The following is a 27,726-nucleotide window of genomic DNA, read 5'->3' on the forward strand; positions in this document are numbered from 1 at the left end:
CCATCCAGGTGCAGGGGGTCTCTCCGGGGTGGGGTTAGCCCCCCCAGTCTGTAACTGGGCTGCAAGGGGCATGGCCAGGGTCTCAGCTGGAACTGATGTGTGGCCTGGAGCAGTGCTGAGTGACAGAGACCTAGGCCTGTTTCTGCTCCACATCCAAAACCCCATTCCCCACCTCTCTACACCTCCAAGTTGTTAACAGCCAAAAAAGGGGCTGGCCCAAAATCAAGGAGGAATGTCCCCCTTCCTACAGTGCTCCCAGGGACAGCCCCTTCCCCCTACTACCGGGTCACTCTTTTTTCTCCAAGACTCCTGAGTCTTCTGTGATACTCATATGGGGCTATCTTCACCTCAGGCACCTTCAGGTTCAGGTGGTTCCTGCCCAACAGGCTCCCCTTCCAGAAGTATTGGTGCTTTAGGCTTGCAAAGAGGTCAATGCCCAAAGGAGGCTGACAGCACCAAGGGTGGGATCCCAGGCATCTGCAGGGGAGCACTGGTGGGTGGGGAGGTACAGACAGGCCCAGTGCTGGCTATTGCAAGCAATGCATAGCCAAAGTTGGCCTCCACCTCTGAGGGCCCCCAGGCTTGCTCCCCACCACCACACCCCTGCTCATCCCCAAGAGGAAAGGAGAAAAGAACTCAACTTTTTGAGGATTTATTGGGCCGGGGGCTGTCCTGCCTTCCAGGCAGGTCCGAGCAGCTCCTGAACCAGGGATGGGCTGGCTGGAGAATCAGTCCTGAGGGTGCCCGCCACTGCACTGCTACATTTCTCCATGTGTCTGCTGCTCCTCCGTCCAGCCATACTGCCATGGGGCCAAGCCACTGGGACTCCTGGGTCCCCAGCTTGCCAAGTGATCTTGGCTGTATTCCTGGCCCTATCTGGGCCTCAGTCTGCTTATCCTCCATGGGAGGATGTTACTTCCTTGTCAAAAGACAGGTCCACTCCCACTCAGTATCACGGATTCCATGGAAGCAAATAGGGTTCAGGTGTCCCCTTTCTGTGAGTTACTGCAGCTGCTGCTCCTTGAGGCCTTTGTCTCTCACCTTCCATTGGGCTCAAATATACTCAGACGCCAGGGCCTCAGACCCCAGAAAGCCAGGCATCCACATCCCCTGGCAAGAGGAGGAAGTTGGACCAGAGCAGGGAGTAGGCCAACTCACAGACCAGGTACCAGGGCGGGATCAGGAGGAGCTGGGCTTCTCCACTGAAGGGTAGAGCTTGCGCAGGCTGGAGTCCAGGAGGAAGTCCACTGATCTGTGGGACAGTGGACAGTGATGAGCAGGTGACCAGTGGGTGCTAGTGGGGGAATGGGAGGCAGGAGGTCAGGGCCAGCGAAGGGATTCCTAGATGCAGGACACAGTGCCATTTCTCTATTCAGTTGGGGAAACTGAGGCACAGAGAGGTTACAAGGCTCACCCTTGGGCCTTTGGGTCAGCTATGTTCCCTCGGGAAAAGACTGCTCCTCCCACTCTATGTTGATCTAGGTTGGCCCATCTTTGGTTCTATGAGTAGGCACATGACCCACACCTGGCCAATCAGAAAAGGGAAATTGGCTCAGGACTAGGCACTCAGTCCAGAATAGACCAATGACAGCCTTCCTTGGGAATGAATGAATGAATGAATGAATGAATGAATGAATTTATTTATTTATTTATTTATTTATTTACTATAAGAAGCTTCCTATAGGTCTTGCTAAGCTGGTAGGATGGAAGCTGGGAACTGCTGGAAGCCATCTCTGCTCCCCAAGCCAATAGGGGGTGGTGTCAGAAGACAGCAGGATGGGGAGACCAAGACCCCTAATGACATCATTTGGGTGCCTAGATCCAGCCATGCCAATAGGGGGTGGTGTCAGAAGACAGACAGCAGGATGGGGAGACCAAGACCCTTAATGACATCATTTGGGTGCCTAGATCCAGCCATGCCTGAAAGCAGCATAACTCTGAACTTTTCAGTTTCATGAAGCAATTAATTCTTATTTTACTTAGCCCAGTTTCAGGTGGGCTCCTGTCACCAAAATCTCCCCAAACCCTTCCCCTCCAATGCGCACCTGTTCCTGCCTGCCTCCGGTTGTTTTGTAACACTAGGTTTTCTTTCTAGAACTTACTGGTCCTGTGTCCCATACCCTCAAGGCATCCTCCTTATGTTTACTGCCAAAGTACCTGCCAGGATCATATGAGGAGGACACAGACTGTCCTTTCTACCTGAGGAGTCCTGAGTGCCAGCCCTGCCTCTGCTGCTACTGTTGTGTGCAAAGTGGGGACACCATGTCTCTCAGAGCTTATCTCCACCTGTAGAGTGGATGATCCCTGAGGCTGGAAGGGGCACTCACCTGTCAATGGGGTGGATGATGACAGGGATGACCAGAAGCCCCAGTGCAGTGGTAGTCCACTTGCGGATGGACAGAGGCCAGCGGGTGGAGGTGCCCAGGATGTAGAGAGAGGCAGCACACACACGGTTGATAGTGAAGCCTGGGATGGCCACAGAAGCCAGAGCCTGCCACACGAAAGTGTCCACCACAGCCACAGTCACCCTGGTGCTGCGACCTGCTTCAGGGCTTCGTACCTGGTAGGGACAAGAGATACTTCATCCAGCAGGGCAGAGGTGGGAAACGCTGTGGACAAGGGGCATGAGGTTGGACCAGGGGAGGGAAGTGGCCGGTTGGGGGTGTCGGGTTCTGGACTGTACCAATTCAGGGCTGGGGGCAGGATGTAGCACCCTACAAACAGGATGGGGGTATGGACTGCACCAGGCAAGGTTGTAGGGGTTGGACTGTCCCACAAGGGATTTTACCACATGCAAGGCTGGGGACTAAATCACAAGGGAGTGGACTAGGGTCGGGGGTTGAGAGGCAGGCTAACACTCACATCTCCTGCCTTCTTGCCCTTGTCAATGGCATCCGCCAGCACGTAGGAGCTGGATACACCATAGCTCAACCACACCACAGCCGCTGGCACCAGGGAGCGGAATGCCTCTCCCACCTCATTGGCATAGCCTGTTGGAGGGGAGACATTTAATTCCAGGGGTAGGAGTGGGTATGGTTTGCTCCACAAGGGGGCACTAGTCCTAATTCCCAGCCTGCTAAGGAGGAGCTGGGTGACCTTAGGTAAGTGATTTTACTTCTCCCAGCTTTCGATTCCCAGTCTATAAAAAGGCGTCCATGAAACCCACCTCCATTCTAGGGCCATTGTGGGAGTGCTGAGTACAGTCACCATTATCATCACTCACTTGCCTTCCCAGTCTGGGTTCTAGAAGCATGAGCACTAATGGAGAGACTAAGAGCAAGTTCCCTGATGAGGTACTCACCATGTGCCAGGCCTTTCCTGTGCCTTATCTCTTTCTACCCTTACAACTACCACCCCATGAGAGAGACGCTGCGTTCATTCCTTTACGCTGAGAAAACCGAGAGTCAAACTGAATCCGTATGAGGACCCATAACCTGACTCTACAGCCAGTACCGCCCCCCCCCCCCCCCCCCCCCGTTCCTCCTAGCCCGTTTGGAGCTTACACCTGGGAGACTGATCTGTACAGACAGACCCCGAGGGCAGGGGTGGGCCGACCTGAGCTGTGTGACTCTGGGCAAGTCCCTAGCCCTCTCTGAGCCCAGTCTCTGGCCCCGGCAGAATGAGAACTAAGATCCTTCCACCTTCTCCAGGCCCCTGACCAGCGTCTGGCGACCCCTACCTCTCCAGCCACATGGTGAGGGGTCGCCGAGCCCCTCGCGCACCCCCGGCCCCCTCTCACCTAGGTACCGCACCCACGTGTCTCGGAAAATGTCGCGCTCAGCACCCCGCGGGGGCGGCTCGGACATGGCGCTTCCACCTCCGCACCACACCAGCCACTGCAGCCGGTCCTGCGCCGATACCACTTCAGCTGCCACTACCGCTCCAGTCTGCCGCGGCAGGACCGGCTGAAGGTCCGGGACTGAAGGACAGGTCGCGCTGTCCCCGCCAGCAGGGAGCGTCTGCAAATTACCCCGCGCACTGAAGCCCCTCTCCCAGGCTTGGGCTTTGGGCTTTACAGATTAATTTTCTTCACGTTTTTTCTGGGTTTGAGCGGTTGGCGCAGTCCTTTCCCACGACTGACTGACTGTAGTTTTGGAGCCTAAGAGACGGGGGTTCAAATGCGGGAAGCTACACTTCCTAATTACACTTCATAGCTGTGTGACCTCAGGCAATAGGCTGTACTTCGCTAAGCCTCATTTTATTAATGTATTAATGTATTAAATGCGGAACACAATGTTCACTCCTCGGACAGTTGCAAGGATTATTTTTAGGTAACCATTTGTTAAGTTTACTGATCAGACCATTGACTAAAGACTCTAGACAGATTACTTTCTTAAAGCCCTCCCACCAACCTGGGACCCCCATTTTACAGATGAGGAAATAGAAGCACAAAAAAGATGGGTCACTTTCCAGGTCATACAGCTAAGTGGTGAAGCTGGCATTTGAATCCAGGCCGTGTGGCTCCAGATTCCACGCTCTTAAGGGGAGTTGAGTTAATGAGTCTGGGGAGTGAATGGTGAGCGCCCTGGAGAGGTGGGTATTTGGACTCGAGTGCCTTCCTGGCAGGTGCCATGTTCATTTATCAAGCTCTGGGTTCTAACTGGATCAATATAACCCTCAGACCAAGCTTCCTGGGGGCAGGACCTTGAATGAATGAATGAATGAATGAATGAACGAACGAATGAATGAGTCAAGGGAAACAAGACTTCAGGGAAATGAGCAGAACAGAATGTGTGGTCTTGGGGAGGTAGTGGTTACTAAGAAACTCTTCCCCAGCTGGACCTCGGTTTACTCATGTGGGCAATGAGTGCACTTCACTAAAGCTCTGAATCCTTTGGATTTTGCCAGCGAAGATGCAGCCATTAAAGGCAGGTAGTCCTGGGTTCAATCCCAGTTGTGCCACCTATTAGCCACGTCAGTAAAATTTATGAGTAGTCAGTATTTACTGAGCACTCACTTGTTAAGGCTCTCTTCTAAGCGCTTTGCACGTAATTTCCTTGAATTTCTGCAACAACCCAGGGCCCTAATGAAGCACAGGGTTGTTGCATGGTACCCAGTATGCGCTCATTAAAGAATTAGCTTTTATTGTCATCAAATAAAGACAGAGAAAATAAAGACCACTGATTCAATATTAAGGGCCCCATTTTCAGCCCTGGCCGTATCTGTCATCGTTCGGTCGTGTAGGTCAGCCGGTTGGCGGTGACCTCGCAGGAAGCTGGGCTTGGGCCCAAAGGGATCTCCAGCCCCGGAAACATCGGTAATGCTGACGCGGAATTAGGAGACGGTCCCTAGCACCACGTGAGCGTCGTTCGTCCGTTCCACACCCCCCCCCCCCCCCCCCCCCCCCGGGCCCACCGCAGGCGCTGCACGTACTCCCCAGACCCGCACTTAACAGCGCGCCAGAACCTTCCGGCGCGTAACGAGGGACCGAGTGGGGCGGGGCCTCCGCCCTGACCTTGAAGGCGGCCAGTAGCGCTCCCTGGTGCCCTTAACAAAGATGGCGGAAGACAGCAACGGGCTGGGCCAGCCTGGAGGAAAGCTGGCTGTTGGGCCCCAAGGGAAAGCGCGCGCCAGAGAGAAGTAACGGGTGACTTCTGCGCATGCGCCCCACCTATTGCCGGCTAGGTGCTGCTGAGGCGTAAATTTGCCGTTCTGAGGGAGGGGCAGAGAGGAGCGAGGCGGCGGGTATTGATTTCCACTTCCTGTGCACTGAATGTTGCTTTATTCATTGGTTAATTTTCCTAACAGAGCGTTGTAAACCAAGGTCGGGGTGACCCCTGCCAAGCGGTCTGGCTGCTGTCCACGCAGCCCAGCCCCTACTCAGTTTCACCAGACCATCTCCCCACGCTGGGCCGAGGCCTGGGTCTCGGAGGGAAAGCAGTCCCTGAGAGGGCCCAGGCGGGTTCGTTTTCCAGTGTTCGTTTGCAGGGCGTGGTGTTTAGTGCTGTGGTTGCCCCCAGGGTCCGTGCCCTCCAGTCCCTGGTCGCCAAGCGCCCCCTGTTCGTCACTGTGGATGGAGGGGCTGGGGACCTGTGAGGCCGTTTGTGGCTGCCCCCAGATGCTGGCCCGGGCTTTGGCCCCCTGCCCGGACAGCCTCCCCGCCAGACACCAGGAACCCAATGCACCAGCCGAATGCCTCCCACAGAGATGGGACTGCCAAAGCATTGCTGAGGTCAGTCAGGAAGCGGCCTGGCCAGCACCGTGGGAGACTCAGACTGGGAAATGCACTCACTGAGATCTACTGTTTTGAGCCCACTTGTCATTTTTGTGTGGGGTGCTCAAATGGAGAGTTAACTTGATGAGAGGCCGGCAGCACTGAAAGGGCGGGGTGGAAGCCTCAGGACTCACCCCCACCCCTAACCTCCCTGGCCCATCATATGGAGCTGGGATCCCTGGAGGTAATTTCCCTGTGCTTTGTTTACCTTGGAGGACAGTGGCTGGGCACCAAATCTCACTGTCCTGAGAAGCTGAGTCACTGACAATCAGTAATTAAAGAGACAGCCAGTGGGTCCCAAGAATTGCAAAAATCTCAAGGTGGCCTTCCTGTCTACCCCTGAGTGGGAAGATCTACACTGACTCAGACCATCTTCTGAGACCTGGTAGGCAAAGCCAAAAGATCCCAGCCTTGGTGATAGAAAGTTTAGAAGAGTTTTTGACCCCCACCATAACTCTAGCAACCTGCTACCTTGCTATACTCCTCATTATGATCTAGACTTAACATTTTCATTTGGGAACAAGTTCCTCCCCTACAGCTGGCTTCCCTGAAGTGTTAGGTCTCAATCTCTCCCCCCTTTTCTAATTTCTTCCCTGCTGCCACCCCCATCTCCCCCCCTTTCACTTCCTGTCTCAGCTGTCACTGGACAGGTCAAGTTGGCACAGCTTATAGGATGGTAGATCCTGTCATGGTGCCCCTGGGACTTCTTAGCAATTTGAGAGGCAAGGGGACCCTCTCCTGCTACTCTCCCTCTTCCTAATTCCGAAATGAAAGTTTCCCAAATCCAGCCCAAGATCTTTCTTGTAGCCCAGTTTTTTGGGAGGCATCTGGATACTGGGCAAATGACTGCTACAAGGGACAGAAACTGACAGGGAGACACTGAGGGAGCCAGGCCTTCTGTGGGAGGAGGCATTACTTTGGGGTGACTGCCCCCAGCTGTTTCATCTTCTCTTCTGAGGCTTTGTCTGGAAGCAGGACCTCCACAGTGAAACTGACCTTCTTGGCATGAATGAAGCTGTAGGTATTGTCAAACCGCAGGACATCTGAGGGGAGGCAGAAAACCAGACATTCAGGCAATTCTAACAAAGGGCAGCGAGTTTTGTTGACTGAACAAGGCAGTGTGGTCCATAATGAGGATGAAGGTGGCATAAGCAATGGTCCTTCACCTTCTGAAACTTAAATCAAGCTGGGTCGACAAGATATTCACAGAGAGAAAAAAATATATGAGACGGAACATGCCGAGTGCCAGATGAGTGAGAGAGACAACCATATCTGTTAACAGCTTGGAAGGAGAGGGCCCTATTGACTGAAATCATGTAAAAAGGCTTTTCGGAGGTGTTAGAACTTGAACTGGGCCTGGAAATGGCATAGCAGAATTAGTAGCAGCAGTAGTTGTCAAAATAATAATAGTTATGGGAAAATGCCTACTTATGTGTCTCAGCCCTGGCTCGGTAATCTATATATACTACTAGACTATTGCTCCAAGTAACTATGAATTCAGTATTAATCCTGCTTTATAGGGTATAAAAAGGAGGTCACTGTGTCACATGGTGAGGTGATAGAGCTGCAATTTCCCTCTGGTCTGCATTGTTGCCTGCCTTGGGCCCTGGAAAAAGACGAGCCCTGTTCAGTTTCTGGCCAAGGCAAAAAATACACAGAATTTTTGAACCAGGAATTCATCCCAATGAATTTGTCCCAAATAAATGGACAAAGATGCTCATTTCGCCCCTGTTTGTAATCATAAATGATTAGGAAAACTCAAAGTGGGCATGCAGTTGGCAGAGAAGGCTTTGAAGCCTTGGCCGAGGAACAGACTGCTTTTAATCTAACCCTTTTTTTTTTTTTTTTTTTTTTTAGAAGTTGTTCCATTTCAGTCAAGTACCCCTTCAAGAGAACAGGGTGTGAGAACAAAAACACTCACTCTGCCGTTTCCCTATCCAGGACTTCTCTCGCTTTTCCCAGCAAAAATAAAAACTTAGAACAAGCCCCCCCCCAAAAAAAGTATATTTAATCCTGAGAATTAACCTCTCCTCTTTCCTGCCCCTAAATAAAATACATAGTTTAGACCTTGAGTAGACACTCCACCCACACTTTTTTCACGGTATGAAGGAAGTATTACTCATTGATTTTCTCTCTGCACAGAGGTTTTTCAGAACCAGTAGTCCCTCCGGAAAGAGAGACACTGCCTCACTGTCCTGGACAACAGAGCCCTAGCAACTAGAATCAGTCATGCTAGAGGAAAGGTCTGAGCTCCTTGGACCAAGCACCAGGATCAAGATGGCTCTGCCTTGTATGATATTTTGCTCTCAGAAACAAGGAAGAGGCTGTTCTAAGGCCCAGGCCCAAGGGAAGTGGAGTTCATGAACTACGTGGTTCATTTTGACACTAATCATGTACTCACAGGCCTGTAGGGCCCTCAGAGATCCTTCCAGGCTAAGGCTCCTCAACCTTTGTTGGGGAACTGGCCCCTTGAGAATCTGATGAAATCATACAACTTCAGATCCCCTGGACCCCATCATGGACCCTTGGGGGCAGGGGGTCCCAATGGGAAAGGCACCATTCTGAAGAGTCTCAGCACATGGGTGTAATCATGCCCTCTCGTTTATGTATGGAAACAAATATATATTCTAAATTAACTTCCTTTTATTTCTCCCAGTGGGAGATTATATTGCTTTTTAAATCATGTGTTTAGATGGGTTATATTATCCATGAATTTCATTTGAGAATAGAAAAGGGGATGTTAGACACTCTATGTTATAAAAGGGAGGTGGTTTGGTCTTTTAAGATTCACAGTCACATCTATGGGGAGTCCACAAACCCCAGATTAAGACCTCCTGCTCTAGGGGAGCCTGGCTGGCTCAGTTGGTAGAGCATGTGACTCTTAATCTCAGGGATGTGAGTTCAAGCCCCACGTTGGGCATGGAAACTACTTAAAAAATAAAACTAAAAAAAAAAAAGACCTCCTGCTCTAGCCCACTCCCCTCATTTTAAGAAGGAAAGAAAAAGCTGGGGTGCCTGGGTGGCTTAGTTAAGCAGCCAACTCTTGACTTTGGCACAGGTCATGATCTCACAGTTCGTGGGATCGAGCCCCACATGGGGCTCTGTGCTGACACTGCAGAGCCTGCTTGGGATTCTCTCTCTCCCTCTCTCTGCTCCACCCCTGCTCATCCTCTCAAAATAAACAAATAAACTTAGAAGGAGGGGGAGGGGGAGGGGGAGGAAAGCAAAAACTACTTAGAGACACCTGCCCAAAACACTTGGAGAGTTGGTGGCACAGGGGGGACTCAGAAACCAAGCCTCCTGGAGCCTGGCTAGACTCTCTTCTCCCCAAGACTCTCTTCTCCCCAACACTGCCTGGAAGTACTGTTGAACCTTCATCTAGTCTTTTAGGTCTTCTAGACCATGTTAAGTACTCCTGGCAGACAAAGTCCATATCTTTTCTTCTGAATCTTCTTTCCAAGTATTCTACACTCAGGCCCTCAGGAAATTTTAGTTGAGAAAAAAAAATAAGTGAAATCAATTCAGACTTTGTTTCTCCTTCTCAGCCATTAAGTACACTTGGGCAAGGACCCGTGTGGCCTGGGGAGAATTAATGTGTTCTTACCACTGGAGGCTGGCACAGAGTTTTAATTTCTCCACTGAGCGATTATGTTCCACTTTGCAGGGGGTCACCTGGCTCTCCAAGGGCACTGCCCTCCCACAGGTAAGTTTGTAACCTAATACTGCATTCTCTCTGGGCTCAGGTCTAACCTGAGCCATGGCTCCAGACAACAGCTGATCCCACCTCATTGTCTTTACACCTGGGAGGTGGATGCTGTGACCTGCCTCTAATCCTCCTTGGAATGGACAAGAAGCGGCAGTCAAGGCCCCACAGGCCGATAAACGTTCCATCTGGGAATGTATCCAAGAAGAGCTAAAATATATTTGGGATTTGCAAACCTAAGCCTGGTTATGTTATAAGGTTCCTGGTCCTCTCTCAGGCTGTGTCCTTCTGGTACTATAATTGGTAATGAGCACTGCTGGAAAATGGGTGGGGCACTACTGTTGGCTGCATGAATTTGGGTAAATTACTTCCCTGGTCTGGGACTCCACTCTCTGTTCTGTAACATCAGGGCAGACCTGATCATCTCTAGGATAGGCTATGGCCTAGAGATCTGGACCAGGACTCTAGGATTGCCTCATGTCCTCTGTCTTTCGGTGTTCATACAAGCTACTTTGTGGGAGAGGTGACATCCCTTCTCTATACCTCAGCTTCCCTGTCATTAAAAAAAATTCAAGTTGGGGCACCAGGGTGGCTCAGTTGGTTAAGCGTCCAACTCTTGGTTTTGGCTCAGGGCATGATCTCATGGTTTGTAAGATCGAGCTCTGCATCAGGCTCTGCACTGACAGCATGGAGTCCACTTAGGATTCTCCTCTCTCTCTCTCTCTCTCTCTGCCCCTCCCTGGCTTGCTCGCTCTTTCTTTCTCTCTCTCAAAATAAATAAAGTTAAAAAAATATTTTAAAAAATTCAAGCTTGGGGCGCCTGGGTGGCTCAGTCGGTTAAGCGTCTGACTTCGGCTCAGGTCATGATCTCATGGTTCCTGAGTTTGAGCCCCACATCGGGCTCTGTACTGACAGCTCAGAGCCTGGAGCCTGCTTTGTATTCTGTGTCTCCCTCTTTCTCTGCCCCTCCCCCACTTGTTTTCTCTCTCTCCCTCTCTCTCTCAAAAATAAACATTTTTACAAACTTTTTTTAAAAAATTGAAGCTTATATACAAAATACTTTATGCTCTGTGGATAATAGTATCTGGGCTGGTGTGCTAGGACTTGTTCTTACTGAAGCATGTAGTAATATGCCTTCTCCTCCAAGGACCTGCCTGCTTGCTCACTAACAAGAATACTCCTCCTCCGTGGGGAGCCATACCACAGAACATCTGAAGAAGGGGCTGTAGAGACTGAACATTGCCTGGCATGTGGGGAAGTACATGGAATCTGAGATCGGGATGATGTTGTGAGGCATCTGGGGGCTAGCTCAGATCTCCTAGTGATGCTACCCTAGAAATGGGGCACAGGGCTTCTCCCATCTCCAACACCATCTCCAGGATGGCCCTTCTCCCTGCCAGGTCTTGCCCTAATAATAATAATGGTGACTACAGTGTGTTAAGTGCTTGCTGTACGCCAGGCATTATGCTAAGTGCTGCACAGACCTATCCCCATTGAGGTAGAGAGTTTGATCCCCAGTTAGCAATCAGGAAACCGAAGCCCGGGGAGGCTGTCACTTGCCTAAGGACTAGTCTATAGTCATATCCAAGTGGCTTAATGATAAAGGCCTTGCTCTCATTGACTTTCCATGCCTGGCCCATTGGCTCTAATAGAAAGGAAACTGGAGACTGGAAGGGAAGTGTGTGTGTGTCTGTGTGTGTGTGTGTGTGTGTAGTTTTTCTACTTATAAATGTAGTACGTGGTCATTGTAAAATAACTATTTGCAGAACTCATGTAAAAAAATTAAAGCCCTCTATAAGCTTCTTACCATCTCAGAGATAACCACTATTCCCCAGAATTATTTTTAATATACATGTTTAAAAAAAAAGCAGAGTGTATACCATATGCTATGCTTCCTCTTTGTTTTTTTAAAACATGTACCAGACATCTTATGTGTCAATTCATTCCCTCTAATGTGTATATTGTGTTCCATATACATGTATGCATGGACCATAATTCATTTAACGAGATCTTATTAAGGCCATTTAGTTTATTGCCAGTTTCCCAGACTGCTAGGAACATCCCTGTACCTATATCCTTGTGTCTTTGTATAAACATTCCTGTAGACTAAATTTCCAGAATTAGAATTGCTAAAAGGGAATTTTAATAGATACTACAAAGTTGAGTGAGGTCAAACACTTTTTCAAATGCCTGTTTGCCATTCTTATTCCTCTTGCCCAAACTTCCTATTCATGGTCTGTGCCCATTTTTTTGATCAAGGTGGAGATAAATGAAGCTCAGAGGGATCAAGACTGGGCTTTTCAGCATTGCTCACCCGGGGATCCCTGCACCCACCCAGGCAAGTTCTGCCTCTCTGATGTCTGGGGAGAGGAACATTCCCAAGAAATGTCTGATGACAGTCATAGATCCAGTTAGTCTTAAACCAGATAGCAAGTATTCTGAACCCTTGTGATCACCTAGCACCATGACTCATCTCTACCTGGGAGTATTTGGTCAGAGTCCCACCCTGCTACTAACCAGCAGGGTCACCTGGTCATTGTACCTGTCCAAGCCTAGGTTTCCTTATCTATGTCAGGAGAGGGTTGATCTGATGGAGCCCTATGTCTAGTTCTAACAGTCTGAGAGCACAAACCCGTGGAGAAAGAGGGACCTCACAGGCAGACAGCTAGGGCAGGGGCTCTAAGCCAAGACTTACAGATGCCAGGATCGCTGCAGGTGAGGGTCCCATCCTCAGGGACCAGGTGGGCATTGTACCTCTGGTTGGAAAGCACCTCCGTCATCTCCCCTGCCCGCTGCCGCTCCCCCATTTTGGTCTTCAGGAAAATCCCAAAACCGATATCTGAACCATCTGACATGAACTGCCACCTGCAGGAGACATCCACCCATTGAGACGTGATTCCGTCCACGTGTGCACTCTCTGGGGTCCTGCCCCCAGGGCTTCTACCAGCCCGGCCCACCCACTGGCTCAAAGGCACAGGCTGCCTCCTAGGGTCCAGAGCACTACCTGAGGACACAGCCGGGGAAGAGGATCTCATACTCCACTTGGTGGGAGGAGCCACGAGAAATCTGCACACTGTGCTCATACTGCTGTTTCACTTGATCTCGCACATAATACTTCTTCGGAATGTCACCCCCATAGTTGATCTAGAAGCAGAATACAGAATGAACTGGAATGGGCATTTGAGCCAGGCTTCCCGGGTGATCCCCTAGCCCTATGGGCTACGCGGCGGGGGGCATGCAGTCCCCTACCTTGGATTTGCACTTGGGGTCTCCATCAGAATCAGTCATGGTACCCCCATACTCCATAGGCAGCTGGTCAGGGCTGATATATTTCAGTAAAACCTCCTTCCAGTTTGCTGGGCAGTAGAGGGAAGGAAGGAGAAAAAAAGGGTCACCACTAGGCAAGATTTCCTCACGACCCTGGTGGTCAACACAAAAGAAGCAGGAAAAACCCTGTCTGCCCCAGGACGCAAAACACAGGCATTAGGAGTACACAGTATACACACAGATCTGCAGGGGATTCAGGAGGAACCATCACCCAGAGGATTGCCCTGCCCTGAACTAAGAATCAGAACACCTTGAGTCGTGTCTCCCCTGCCTCTGGCCAGTTGAACAACCTTGGGCATTGCTTCACTCTGAGCCTGATTCCTCCCACCTTGCAAGGCTTCAGCGGGGGGTGAAGTGAACTAAGTACTTGAGAAGATGCCATAAACTGTTAAGTGCCCTACGCACATCAGAATATATTATCACTCCTTGGAAGATGATACAAATACCTGCAGTGCAGGCAGAGGGAACAAAGAAAGGGAAGGGCATCCCACGTAGAGGGAACAGCATATGCATCAAGCAGGAGGGCCTGAATCAACATAATCTGTCCTGGGTAGACTGAATTCCAGGAGGGCACAACCCTGTGTCTCATCCCCTACTTTCATCTATACGAATCATGCTCAGTTGTGAGTTACTGAATGCACCACTGTAGAGTGGCCCTTGAAATGGGTTCCCTTGGCTTTACCCCAGCCACGACTTTACTTCTGCTGTTTTTCAGGCTGTCTAAGCTGCCAGTGACTCGCCCCCCCCCCTTTTTTTTTGTAAATAACCAAGCCCTTTCCTGACTTGGAGAGTTTGATTCTAGTGCAACCAATGCTGAGAACCAAATTCCTAACCTATTATCAGCCAAGTACAATATTTTGATGCTGGAAACCTTTCCATGCTGACTATATAGACCATAAATAGGCAGCAGCTCCAAGTCATGGGGTACAACCCAGTATCCTCTGTTGTTGGTACTGGCTGGAAGCCCACAGAGACTGTCCAGAGTCTCCCAACCCTCTGATTTCTAGGGTCCCGGGACCATGCAACTCCTATGACACAGCGTCTGTGGTTTGGGGAGTGATTTAATCTGTGCTTCTAAGCCTCACTGACCAACCCAAAATGAATGTCTTCCCTCCTCTGCTGAAGATCCTGTATCTTCCGAGACTGAGATGGGTTTGGTTGAAAGGGTTTCAGGTGTGGGTGGGAGAACAGACGGCACCTTCTCTACAGCTCTGCTGCCAGGAAACCCAACCACCGCATGCTCATGGTGGGTGGTAGCAGCAGAAAAGCCAAGAATCATCAGAGCCTTTTGCTCAGATTTTGTATGTCTTCCCCCAGCTCAGCTGGAGAGTTGGAATAAGGCCAAAAAGAACTTCCCATCTTACAGAGAGAGTAACTGAGGCAACAAGAAGCAGAACTTGTTGCTGGCAGAGTCAGGACCAAATCCCAGAAGTCCTGTACTTTCTAGAATGCTCCACACTGCTCCCGGGGCTCATTAATACACATTGGGAAGATTTCCACTTTCAATGTGTTGCCTAATGGTGAACACTCAGAAACGTTCAGAATCTGTATTACCTACCCCTAAGTTCAATTCCACGGGTGGCATCGAGTCTGCCAGGAGCCAGTCCCAATCTACCTCTGTGGTCTTTTCTTCCCACCAACTTCACCTAATGTTCCGGTAAAACTCCGCTCCTCTCTGTCCGTGGCTGGCTTGATTCCTGTGTGTCTCTTGCTCCAGCTTCCCTCTTGTGCCCTGATGTTCTCCCAGCTCCCCAGCATATCCAATCCCTGCCGGGTGTGGTCCTGCCAACCTCATCAATCACTCTTCATTCTCCCTGGTGGGGTCCTCTGGCTCTGCCTGCCCTTGAGCTTGGACAGTCCCCAGGGCTGAGCCTCCACTCTTCTGTGGGCATCCTTTATCTACTCACAAGGTTTTAGTTGCTGCCTGTATTCGATAACTCCCGAATTTCCAAACTGGAGTTCTCTCCTCAGCTTCAGGCTCAAGTAACCCCAACATTTGTGTATCTCAGAGATTCCCCAAACTCAACATCAAGCTTATTCTTCCAGTTGTGTTCTCTAGCTGAACGAATTGTACCAGAATGATTGTGATATTCAGTCATTCATGCCAGACACCAGAAAGTCACTTCTAGATTTCTCTTCCTTCCTCTATCCAGTCGACTGAGTTCTGCTGTTTCACTTCCTAAGTAAGTCTCTAGTCCATCCTCTTCTCTCCATCCCTACTGCCACCTCCCCAGCTCAGGTTTGCAACACCTCTTGCATGGACTGTGGCCACACTGCAAATTGGTACCTGTGGTTTGCAAGCTTGCCAGTAAAATGTGTCTCCATTTGAAATCTGATCCTGGTTGGGGTGCCTGGTGGTGCAGTTGGTTAAGCATCTGACTCTTGATCTCAGCTCCAGTCACGATTTCACATTATGTGAGTTTGAGCCCTACGTCGGTCTCTGCGCTGATAGCATGGAACCTGCTTGGGATTCTGTCTCTCCTTCTCTCTGCCCCTCCCCAGCTTGTGCTCTCTCTCACTCTCTATCAAAATAAATAAACTTAAAAAATTAAAATATAAAGTAAAAATCTGATCCTGGTTAAGAAGGTGGGGTACACATATACAATTCTACTTTGAATACTACTACATTGAATACTACTCAATGATGAAAAAGAATGAAATCTTGCCATTTGCAACAACGTGGATGGAACTGGAGGCTATTATGCTAAGCGAAATAAGTCAGAGAAAGAAATATATTATTTGACTCATATGTGGAATTTGAGAAACTTAACAGATGATCATAGGGGAAGGGTATGAAAAATAAGATAAAAACAGAGAGGGAGGCAAACCATAAGAGACTCTTAAATACAGAGAACAAACTAAGGGTTGATGGGGGTGGAGGGGTGGGGGAAAATGGGTGAGGGGCATTAAGGAGGGCACTTGTTGGGATGAGCACTGGGTGTTATGTGTAAGTGATGAATCACTGGAATCTACTCCTGAAGCCAAGACCACTGTATGTTAGCTAACTTGAGCATAAATTTTAAAAAATAATAAGGGGCAGCACCTGGGTGGCTCAGTCGATTAGGCGTCCAACTTCAGCCCAGGTCACGATCTCACGGCTTGTGAATTCGGGCCCCACATCGGGCTCTGTGCTGACAGCTCAGAGCCTGGAGCCTGCCTCAGATTCTGTCTCCATCTCTCTCTCTGCCCCTCCCTCACTCACTCTGTGTCTCTCTCAAAAATAAATAAAAACATTAAAAACATTTTTTTTTAAATAATAAAATAGGGGCGCCTGGGTGGCTCAGTCGGTTAAGCGTCCGACTTCAGCTCAGGTCATGATCTCACGGTTTGTGGGTTTGAGCCCTGCGTCGGGCTCTGTGAGCCTGGAGCCTGCTTCAGATTCTGTATCTCCCTCTCTCTCTGCCCCTTCCCTGCTTGCACTCTGTCGATGTGTCTCTCAAAAATAAATAAACATTAAAAATAATAATAAAATGGCTAGAAAGTTAATTAATTAATTAATTAATTTAAGAATCTGATGCCAGTACCTTCCCTGCTCAGAATCTTCCGTGGTTCCCAGTGGCCTGTAGAGTCATGTCCAGGCTTCTCAGCATGGTGCCCTGGATTCTCTGTGCCCTGGCTCTCGGCCCCTCTCCAGTGTGGCCCCTCTCTTGTCACACCCTGCCGTGCTCTCTACAATTGCCTAAACCACGGTGTGTAAGGTCTTTCCTCAGTGCTGTTCTTTCTGCCCAACAGGTTCCTGCCTGGCATCATCTTGCTGCCTCTTAACTCATTCTGTAGCACTCAGGTGAGGTAGGCATCTGCTCCTTCCTGGGTCAGAAGAAGGTGAGTGTCCCTGCTCAGTGTCCCCACCCACTTGCTTTCTCTCTTTTACATGTAATGTGTTGTCTGCATCTCCCTTCCCCAAGAGGGCCTGGAGCTCTTCAAGGGATTCTATCTTACTCATCTTTGTCACCTAATCCAGGGGGCCTGGCACACAGTAGGTGCTCATCAAAGGAAGCAACTCCTAGTTGCCCCTAACTGAAAGCAACCTCTGCTCCTGTTTCCTCTGTGCACCTTCTCTCTGCTGTTTCTAGTACCTTTTCTAGCTTGTATCATCGCTTTCTCTCTAAAGGTCTTCTCTCTCCTATTACCCTGTAAGCTCCTTAAGGGCAAGACTGGTATTTTGTTCATCTTTGCATCTACAGTGCTGAGCTCAGTACTTTCTTCTAGAGTGTCTGAGAGAAAGCATTCTTATTAAAACAGAAAGGCAGACCCTAGCCCGGCCCCTACTTGCTCCTGGGTCTCACTGCTACCAAACCAGCAGAGGAAGCCTTCACCTTAGATACATCTAAAGCTGTCCCCAATTTGGCCCACAGAGCATCCAGTGGCATTGAGAAGAGTCTGGGCTACTCACCTCCCAGGACCATGATCTTCTTGCGAGTGTCCTCACTCAGGAAGGGCTTGATGAGGTTATAGGCCACAGGAAACAGCTTGGGGGCTGGAACAGAGACCAGGCAATGTGAGACCGGGAGCAAGGCTCACTTTGTCCCTAACAGTGTCCTCCACAGTCCCTTGTGTCAGGCCACAGGCTCCCCAGTGCTGTGGAGCCCACACAGCCCAGGGTGTGAGGCTTGGCACAGGCACCTCTTTGACATCCAGCTTCCCTGTCTAGAAAGTGGGTATTGCCTTCCTATCTCACCCGTCTGGCTGGCTCCAAGGAGGTAATAAATCCTAAAAGCTTTGTGAATTGTAACCCAGTCTGCATATGTCAGGGGTCCCCAGATCCCCTCCTCTGGCTCACCCCATTCTACTCCCCTGGACCTGTCCCAGTAACATTTTGGGCCCCTCTTTCCCATTTGACTTCATCACAGATAGTTCCCAACTTACCTTTATTTTTTTTTTAATTGTTTTTTCAACATTTATTTATTTTTGAGAGACAGAGAAGGACAAAGCATGAGGAGGGGAGGGGCAGAGAGACAGGGAGACTCAGAATCTGAAGCAGGCTCCAGGCTCTGAGCTGTCAGCACAGAGACTGACACAGGGCTTGAACCCACAAACCATGAGATCATGACCCAGGCTGAAGTCAGACACTTAACTGACTGAGCCACCCAGGTGCCCCTCAACTTACCTTTAACAACAAAAAGACGCTTCAGTGTCTCCGGATAGTTTTCCTCAAACATGCAGAGAAACTGTGGAAACAAATCACGGAGTCTAGAGGGCCCAGACCTCTGTACCAGGGAGGCGGGCCCCGCCTCCTTCAGGCTAGACTCCGCCCCCATCACCTCACCCACAGAGCATCCTAGCAGAGGGGCTCACTCCTACTTTTTCTCCTCCTCACAGCCCCCTCCCAGCCCTGCTCCTCACCTCTCCATAGGCCTCCACCGCAGGCTTCCAGAGATGCTTGAGGCCAAGACCCTCGCAGTCATAAATCAGGGTGACTGTCTCCACCTTCTTCCCCATCTGCAGAGGACAGAGGACAGAGGAGCAGAGTCACATCAGGCTTCTGCAATGCAGAAGCCCACGCCAGTTCAGGGCATTTGCTGATTTGTTCATGGGCCCAGATCTGGACAGGGCCATACCAAGGGCCTTCCATGTTGAAATAATCACCCCCAGGCCAGAATTGTGGCCTAGGCTAGTCACTCTTCCTGCCTCGGTGTCCCTGTTCTTGTCCAGTAAACAACTGGGTGGATCTAGAGTCTCTCTGAGGTCCCTTCTGTTCTGCAGTTTGACCTGGTGCCCCCCCTTCCTCTGTGTGCAGCACCTGGTAGTGTTCAGTCCGTGGGGCCTCGTTGGGCAACTTTTCTGGTGAGCAGGCACGGAGACTCTCCATCCAACCTAAGCCCTTAAGGGTACATGCCCACCTAATGATTCTCTGTGTCCCCAACCTGCAGGATCTCTGCACACACTGGGCTCTCAGTGCATGTTTGTGAATGACGGTGTTGGAGTATTCCCAAATTTATCACATCATTTCACTGGATCCTTATGATAGCTGAAGAGGAAGGCAGAAGAGATGGTCAGTGTGGCTCCAGCTCTCCCTTCAGTCTTTTTCTTAGAGAGGGAATCACCTGTCCTCACCTTTTTGTTTTGAATACAGACTCTGAGCTCATCTCACCAGCGGTACCCAAACACTTGTCCGAGGACAGGCTGGTCCATGACAAAGATTTTACTGGTGCCCAGATGAATGAGAAAAACAATGATAATGTAATAAATTTCTTCAATTTAAAGGACTGCTCTTTATTCTGAGATTATGCCATTCCTATAGTTTTGGCGGCTGATTATGGCAATAGTAGCTGGTACACTTTCTTTTTAAGTCCTTACTTGGAAAAATAAAAATTTGGCAATGTATGTCAGTCCCCAAAACTTTGTAATTTCACTCGTCTGTGAAATCCAAACGTCTGGGCCCCAGTCCTGAAGCTGTGCTTAAATCCCTGTGTGATATGCCTGTTTCTGCTTGAACACCTCTACTGTGATGAACTCATTTTCAACCGTGCTAAGCCCACTTGCCTTTTCGGTCTGGCGGACACACTCCTGAAGAAGCCGCTCACAGTCCCGCATCTTGGTCTTGAGCAAGTCCTGCTTGGAGGCTGAGAGGAGCAGACCCTTGGCATCCAGAGGTCCAATGACATCGTACCAGACGGGGCAGCCATCCAGGTCATAGCCACACATGCCCCCTGACAGATACTGTTGGACCACCTGGGCAAAAACATAGAGGAGGCACCTGGTCAGCAGGCCCAGGGCAGTCGTGCCTTCCTTGTATCCCAGGGCCTTCCCAGGAGTTCATCAAGCTCTCCCTCCACAGCCTTCTCCTGGGTGCCAATAGATAACCCACCCTGGGAACCACTGGGGCTCACTTAGAATTGTCAGACCTTTCCTCTGAAGGTCCCAGTCCACCAGATTCGGGCACAGATTGCGGGTCTAACAGACCCAACGTAGGGATGGGGCAAGATCATTTGTCCTCACCTCTGGAGGCTGCCAGCTCATGATGTTGTCAATGTCCTTTTGCTTTCGGAACTCCACGTGCTGCAAACACACAGTCAGGGCTTTAAAAGAGCAGGAGTGGGGGGAACTCTTAAGGGGTATCTAGCAATAGATGACAGTATGAAGAGGCCACCATCACATCTCAGGTACGTCATGAGAAGGCAACTGGCAGGAATGGAAAAGAAGGCACTGCATGGTTTAGAGGTCTGGGAAGAAGGGATTATAATTCTTGGCTGGCCCAGAACTATTAAAGTTCTGTGTTTCCAAGAAAGGGAATGCACTTTGTCACAGAGGTATAAGGTAACAATGGTCAGCTAATACTCAGATATGTCACACAAGCCAAAAGCTGTGATTGGATGGGCAGGGTGGACAAAAGAAGCACAGTGTGATTCTGACAGGCAGGAATGGAGGCAACAGTGGGATATGAAGCCAAATGGATCTCACCTTCCGGAGCATGGCTTCGGACTTCTGCAGGTCAAAGTTTCTAGCTGTAACAGGGAAACGTGATTAGGGTTAGACCAGCAGGCTGGGCATCCAAGGACAGGGAGATTTCCCTATTCCCACGCAGGGGCTGACTCCCAGATCACCCCACAAGCAGAAGGTAACATGAAGACCTTCACTGGGTGCTTCTGGAACACCACAGTCCCTGAAGGTCAAGGATCAGGGCAGGTGGCTAGAGCCTTGCAACTTCAGGATTAAAAGAATTTTACCCTAGTGGATGCAATAGGTGAAAGATCTTATCTTCTCTCATGGAAAGTAAACCCTGGACCCCTTTATCATTCTGCCTCTCCAGTTACACAAAGTTAATCTTCATGGTCTAACATCCAGTTCTGAGAACTTGATCCACAGTTCAAAGATGAGCATAGTTGCCCCACAGTCTGGGGTGGATCTGGCAGAACATCCCAGTAGGATAGAGTTGATGAGCCTCGAGTCAACCTGCCTTGAGTCAACCTTGCCCTATCTTCAAAGGATCCATGCATACCCTAATGAGACACAGAGGGCCCTCCTCCCACGGTTCCTGGAAAGCTTCAGAATTCAAGTTCACCTGGGCCAAGTCTTCATTTCATGTTCCAACCCCAAGTCGTTCTGCTCAAACTTGAACACAAAGACCTCACTACCCCAAATGCCACCTCCTTCCAGGTAATCTGCACTGCTATTTGCACTCAGCCCTCATTGTTACACCGAGGTCCACAGCCGGGACACTCAGAAAATAGGGTCGCTTCCTCAGTCATGTGACAGCCTCTTCAATACTAGTGAACTCTGTGCTGCCACCTGAGTCCTCTCGGCTATCATGTTGCCCATCCATGGATCCTTTCTCTAACCATTTCTCACAGCCCAGTTTCAAGTCCATCTACAGAACTTCCCTTTAGATGTTTCCCAGTTTGCCAGTGCCCTTCTTAAAGTGTGCTGTCCAGGCACACCTGGGTGGCTAAGTTGGTTGAGCATCTAACTTCGGCTCAGGTCATGATCTAGTGGGTTGTGGGTTCGAGTCCTGCGTCAGGCTCTGTGCTGACAGCTCAGAGCCTGGAGTCTGTGTCTCCCTCTCTCTCTGCCCCTCCTCCGCTCATGCTCTGTCTCTGTCTCTGCCTCTCAAAGATAAATAAACATTAAAAAAAATTTTTTTTAAATGATAAAGTAAAGTGTGCTGTCCATAACTGAGCACAGCACCAGGTGTTGTCTACCCTTCTCCAACAAAGCCTAAGAAATTTCTCGGCAACAGTCCCACCCTTAACTCAGATGGAGCTTACAGTCAACGGAAACCCCCAAATCCTTTTCAGCTGTGCTGTTGGGAAGCCTCCATCCCATATGTTGTGAGGTGGTTTTCTGGACCCATCCCTATCAGATTTTCTCTTGTTACAATCAGCTTCACTTGATCCTTTAAAGAGTTTTTGAGATCCAGACTCTTACCAATTTTGCCAACTGACCTATGAACTCTGCCTCCCAGCTGCATGTCCTCTGTGGATCTGATTGGTATCTAGAACTGCTGACAGCCCTGGAAGCTGGGCCAGACAGGCTGCCCTCTGGACTGTCACCTTAATCACTGATCTCTGGGAGTGGCCGAGCACATTCCCTGACTCTGCTATCATGAAATCCAGTCCACGCTCCTGCACCCAAAGGGTATATCAAGAGATTTGACCAATGCCACCCTTCTCGTTGGTGCTGGACACACACTGGTGAACAGCCTTTGCTCTTAGGAAGTTTCTTCTGATGGCCACCCTTTACGTGCCATCATGGCAGCAAGGGGCGGCTTTTAGAGGAATATAATCTGGGTTTGCCTCTCTGCCCCTCCACTTTCTCGCAGTTTGACCTTGCACAAGATACTGCACATCTCTGACTGAATCATCTAATGATCTGGAAACACATGAAAGATGCAAAGCAACATGCTATCATGATGGGGGAACCCAGCTGGTCTGTGAAGGAGTGGTAGTGAACTGTGAACCCCCTTATCTCCAGGTGGCTCTCCAGTTAACCGGTATCTGCAAGAATCCAACATCTAGCATCTTCTTTGAGGGCTCTCCCTAATATCTGCCAGAGTCCAACATCCAGCGTCTCCTTTGAGGGCCCTCCCCAAGTTGCCACTTGGCCCTGACTGCCTCCCCATGCCTGCTGAGTCGGGCCTCTCCAGAGCTCCTGCTGCCCTAGTCAGGGGCAGCTCAAAGCATGGCTTAGGGCACTGTCAGAGAAGCTGGTCCAGGAGCAGCTGTCCTGGGTTCTTATCTGATAACTTCCTAGTCCTAGTGAAGAAGACTCAGACATCCTTTGCCTCCACCCTGCACGCGCACGCGTGCGCGCACGCGCGCACACACACACACACACACACACAATATTTCTACCACCTCCTCGTTTTCATCTGGTCACCTGACCCTGTACTGAAGCAGTACAGATTCGTGTGCCTGCTCTCAGGGCTTGGGGCCAGCAGAAAACTCAACCCATGTGAGGGGAAGGGGCCAAGAGTAGAAGCCCGAGTTCACACCTAGGTTAGAGAAAGACATTCTGCTGGCATGTGCCTTGAAAATGTTTCCTTTAGAATCAAAGGTAAGAGGGAAAATGTTTCCTTAAAAAAAAAAAAAAAAAAAAAAAGGCAACAAAAACCATAATTGAAATTCATAGCAGAGTCTGACCCAGCCTGAGCTCCTGCCCAGGAAATGTGAGGCACAAAGGGCAGAGGAGACACTTCCTCTGTCTGAAGAGGCAGAGCCTGTCTTCAGAGGGCAGCTGTGGCTTCCTAGAGAGACTGTTGGCCTGGGAGTCTGGGGCCCTAGGTTTCTGCCCTGATTCTGCTTCTCATTAGCTGTGTGCCTTCAGGTAAGTGCCTTCCCCGCTCTGAGCCTCAGTTGTCTTAACTGGCAAATGAGGATGACTATACTCTTCCGTATGCCTGAAAGAGAGGGGTTATCCAAGGACTGGGGAGTTGGGAATGCCTGGGAAACCAAGTGCCAGGAGCCCAGGTGGCCTTCTCTTAGATAAAAGAGCTGTGTTATTTTGTTCATCTCTCTGAAACCACATGTCTCTACCTAACAGCAGCTCAGTGGGGTGTTTGATCATCTTACAGCTGGCTCTTTAAGGAAGCACATTCTTCCCACGCTGCCTACCCGCCCACTTCTACCTAAGCCCCTTCAGCAAAACATCCTCCACCCCTGGACTGAGGCCATTGAGCCCCCGTGCCGCCCCTTCACCCAATCCAAGTGGGCTGATGGTGGTGCTGGTGGGGTGGTCACAGCTCTTTTTGGGGGAAAGGGCAAGTGGCACTTCCAGAGGCACACAGGGCCCCGTGTGGCTTCCCTGGCTGCACCTGCCATGGGATACATACTAGTACCTTTTCTGGACAGAAAAGGAAAATACATCTTTTCACCTGTTCCAAGACCCCTAAGGTATGTACATGTGTGTCTGTGTCTATAAATAAATAATCAGGCATGATTTGTACTTTAATATTTGGGGCTATGATTCTACATCATAATTGAATCTCTGCCAGTCTAACACAGTGGAATTTTCTCTATTATTTCAGTATCTGCTAAGAGAATTTCTATAAAGAAAAAAAAAAGTGTGTCACAGGAACCAGAGAGGGTAGCACATGCCTTGAACCACAGGAGGAAAAAAAGGGAAAAAAGAAAGGAGAGATTTCAGGAGTTGGGGCATGGCGCTGAATTGGACTCTGAAGCTAGTAGAAACATGTACATTTCATCACCACACACAGAGTTCTGTCATGTTACATCCTGTAATAGGCAAGGCACCCTGTCTGGTCCTGTTCTAGCAGAGAGGAGCCTAAAGCAGATGTGTGCCCCTGGCCCACACGCCACAGCCAGACCAGGGCAGAGTTAGAGCTAGAACTTGAGGCTCTGGAGCCTAGTAGTGGCCTGAGGGCAGTCTTGTCAACCTAGGTTTGGCTGAGTGCTCCCACATTCCCCGTGCACTCTGCCCCTCCTTCAAGCTGCCTAAACTGCTGGCAGCAGGTGGCTTGCCATCCCGAGAGGTCACAGAGGGGGCCGGCCTCTCCCAGGGGCCTGCACTCTGGTTCTAAACTTGGCTCTGCCTCTGACTTCTCACGTGGCTTGGTCTTCCTAGGCTTTTCTTCAACCCATTTCCCCAAGTCCATCGGGAGAGTGCATTTATCAAATGGATGGAAAGTACACTGGGCTGGGAGTCAGCCCGCCAGTTCTAGTCTTCTCTCTGCCTGTAATTCAAGCACTGTGTGACTTAGAGCAAGTTATTTCACCTCTCTGAGCCTCAGGGTTGTTATCTACCCAATAGGAGGATCAAGGTTATACAATTGCCAAGAGCCCTTTGGGTTCTAAAGGTTGAATTCTCCGGATTCTCAGATTGCCAGGGGCAGGGTTTCCAGAGTGCACCATTCTGTTACCCAGGACAAGCCCCTGCCCCAGCCTCCCGCAGCCCCGATTCCCTCACCTCGGAGCCAGCGCAGGAGAAAATGGTCATCTGGATTTGGCAGAGTGGGCAGCACATCCTGGACATTCTCCCGAAACTGTAGGGAGAGGCAGTAGGGTGAGCGGCAGGTCCCACCCCAACCACCCTCTGCCGGGGGCTCTCCGCAGGGACTTTGCTAGACCTCTCTTCAATACGGGTCTTTTTGTAGACACTGGCTGAGCACATGGGCTGCATAGTACACTCTGCTGCCTCAGTGGATAGCAAGGAGGAGGCAGGAAGGAAGTAAGACACTACCTCTGCCTGGCTGTGTGCACTTCCACTCCAGTATGGCAGGTGGGCATATGTGTTCCCAGCTGTGATAATAGACACTCTGGCACATGCCACAGTAAAAGCTATCAGTTTGCCAAGCGTTCCCTGTGTGCCCAGCACTGAACTTGGCATTTATCTTATTCATGCCTCACTCAGAGTCCCTGGAGGTTTCACTGTCCCTATTTTACAGATGAAGAAATTAGAGCTCAGAGAGGCTAAGTAACGTTCCCAAGGCTGAACAGCTAGTAATCAGCAGAGCTGGGATGCAAACCCAGGTCTGTCCGAGGCCAGACAGCACACTCTTGCCACTGTAGTCTTCTGCCCTTTAGTAATGGACTGGTGAGCAATGTGCTGGGGGAGCAGAGGAAGAGAAAAGTTTGATTATGACCGGCCCAGGAAGACAGTGGTCTCATATGACTTCAAAAAAATGGCAATTTGCATTGGGCTAGAAGGACTTCAAAGGCAGCAGGAGGAGGGAGGAGGGCAATCCAGGTGGAGGGAACAGTTCCAACAGGAAGCCATGAAGGGGGAAAGTGCAGGGAGTGCCAAACAAGGGATGTGGACATCCACCTCCAAGTAGGTGAGCACACCCCCACGTGCTCTCCCCATGCCTCCTGCTCCTGGCCACTCACCTTTCCCTACTCACTGACCTTACAGGACAGCCCAGAGGGGACCAATGAGGACCTGCCACCTCCACACCTTGCCTAGGTCAGCCAGGGACTTGAACCATCCCATCCCATCCCATCCCCCAGACTCCCAGACTCCCAGACTCCCAGGGGAACTGCTCATCCAGGGCCCAGGCACGAAGCCACCCCTCACCAAGGACCCTACCCAGCCCCTGGTTTCCAGTTTAATCACCACCTAATCCCTCCTCTGCCTGACTTCCCCTGCAGGTCAGCAGTAAAACCTGAAACCTCCCTATCCAGCCTCCCTGGGATGGGGGAGGCCCAGCCTGGGGCAGAGCCTTCATGGGGTTGATGCCTCAGCCCACTGCCATGGCAGGAGACATCTGGCCCCCCACCCCCTGTCCAGCGATGGAAAACTGCTCAGCTGTGAAGATTCCAAACCTTCGGACCGGACCCAATGGGTTCTGGCTCCCAGAGCAGCCAACCTCCCTTCTCCTCAAGGGCAACAAAAAGTAGATTCAGTTGGTAGAGAGGGGGTCCAGCTTTCAAACTGCTGCCCCCTCCTCTGCCCAGGCGCCAAGGCAAAGCCAGGCTTACCTTCTAGCCTTCTGAAGAGCATCTGCCCCAGTCCCAGGGAGGGGCCTGGATTGCAGGACAAGGGAGGGCTGGTCTGAGCTCAAACTCACCTCAACCCAGTGAGTCGCTGATAGGATTCCAGCCTTCACATGAGGGTGCTCCCTTCAACATCATCGGGTCCAACCCCTCACTTCGTTTCATCAAGGAGCACACAGAGAAGGACGGGTTTTGTCCAAGGTCGGCAGAGAGACTTGGTGCCCCAGAAAGGGCTCTCCAAGTATCCTCAAGAGCTGTCAGGGCCCTGTTCAGGGTGCCGCTGCCCCGTAAGAGGAAAACCTCCCGGAAATGGAAGGAAACCTGGGGCCCTGCCCCAGCCCCCAGGGCCCGGCTGCCAGTCTTGTGAATGAATATTGCCTTTGTGCCCTTAGCTACCTCCGAGGGCTTCCAAGCAACCACTTCTTCCCAGGTGGCACCGCCAAGGTCTCGCTCGGGGCTGAGGCTGGGGTGGCCAAACTTCCCCGGGGCCTCCTCGGCGGGCGGGGGGAGGGAGGGGCAGGCCTCAGGGAGAGGGGCGCGAGGCGCCAGGTGCTGCCGGCCGCAGCTCCGCCAGCCTCCCGCCGGTCCCGCACCGTCGCTCGCCCCCCGCCCAGTTCCTTCCCAGCTCTCAGCTGCCGGAAGGTGAGGCCCCGGGCCGGGGGACGGGGGCCGGGCCAGGATGAGGACTTACCTTGGCCAGCGCCTCCTTCTGCTTGGGGCTCAGATCGCCGACTCTGCCGCTCATCGTGGCTCGGGCGCGGGCGCGGCGGTTGCGGCAGCTGATGGAGCACGGGTCGCTCTCTGCCGCCGGAGTAAAGTCCCAGCCTTTTGCCCGGGCCTCGGGGCTGGCCGCCAAGCCCCGCCTCTTAAAGGATCCTGAGGGGTGGAGTAGGGAGGGATGCGCTGGGCGCGCGAGCCTCTGGCGCGTTGCCCTCTATCCTCCTGAAGTCGGAGACCCTGGCAGGAGGCGACCAGGAGTGCCCCACCCGGGCCGAGGTCAGTGGACATTAGAGGGTCAGGAAATCTGGGTTCTGGTCTCAAATTTATCCTTAGCTCCCCTGTGACCTTGGACGAGACACCTGACTCTCTGGGCC

General features: G+C 50.9%; 2 protein-coding genes and 1 non-coding gene across 5 annotated transcripts; 1 reads left to right on the forward strand and 2 right to left on the reverse strand.

Moving 5' to 3' along the window:
• Positions 1–636: 636 nt before the first annotated feature.
• MTFP1 (mitochondrial fission process 1) lies at positions 637–4,047 on the reverse strand. Of its 2 annotated transcripts, none has more exons than XM_019426682.2 (4): positions 3,740–4,047; positions 2,863–2,990; positions 2,328–2,560; positions 637–1,294 (listed from the first exon to the last, which is right to left on the reverse strand). In XM_019426682.2, exons 1-4 carry the CDS (start codon positions 3,804–3,806, stop codon positions 1,180–1,182), a joined length of 543 nt encoding a protein of 180 aa, XP_019282227.2. In that variant the 5' UTR covers positions 3,807–4,047; the 3' UTR covers positions 637–1,179. The 2 variants fall into 2 exon arrangements, with proteins under 2 accessions (XP_019282227.2, XP_019282228.2); XM_019426683.2 differs by having other exon boundaries at positions 637–1,252; positions 3,740–3,998.
• Positions 4,048–5,705: 1,658 nt separating this feature from the next.
• Positions 5,706–27,483, reverse strand: SEC14L2 (SEC14 like lipid binding 2). 2 transcript variants are annotated; one of them, XM_019426679.2, is made up of 12 exons: positions 27,324–27,483; positions 25,107–25,182; positions 20,646–20,689; positions 20,184–20,243; positions 19,728–19,916; positions 18,588–18,683; positions 18,352–18,412; positions 17,638–17,721; positions 13,167–13,273; positions 12,922–13,061; positions 12,613–12,782; positions 5,706–7,257 (listed from the first exon to the last, which is right to left on the reverse strand). In XM_019426679.2, the coding sequence occupies exons 1-12, from the start codon at positions 27,375–27,377 to the stop codon at positions 7,127–7,129; spliced, it is 1,212 nt and encodes a 403-aa protein (XP_019282224.1). In that variant the 5' UTR covers positions 27,378–27,483; the 3' UTR covers positions 5,706–7,126. The 2 variants fall into 2 exon arrangements, with proteins under 2 accessions (XP_019282224.1, XP_019282226.1); XM_019426681.2 differs by lacking the exon at positions 25,107–25,182 and having other exon boundaries at positions 27,324–27,475.
• On the forward strand, positions 9,062–9,134 carry TRNAK-CUU (transfer RNA lysine (anticodon CUU)). The gene has a single exon. It is a non-coding gene; the product is annotated as a tRNA-Lys (tRNA).
• Positions 27,484–27,726: the final 243 nt, after the last annotated feature.

This window comes from Panthera pardus, unplaced genomic scaffold (genome assembly GCF_024362965.1).
Source record: "Panthera pardus isolate Hobbes unplaced genomic scaffold, ASM2436296v1 HiC_scaffold_15, whole genome shotgun sequence".
Classification (NCBI taxonomy): Eukaryota; Metazoa; Chordata; class Mammalia; order Carnivora; family Felidae; genus Panthera; species Panthera pardus.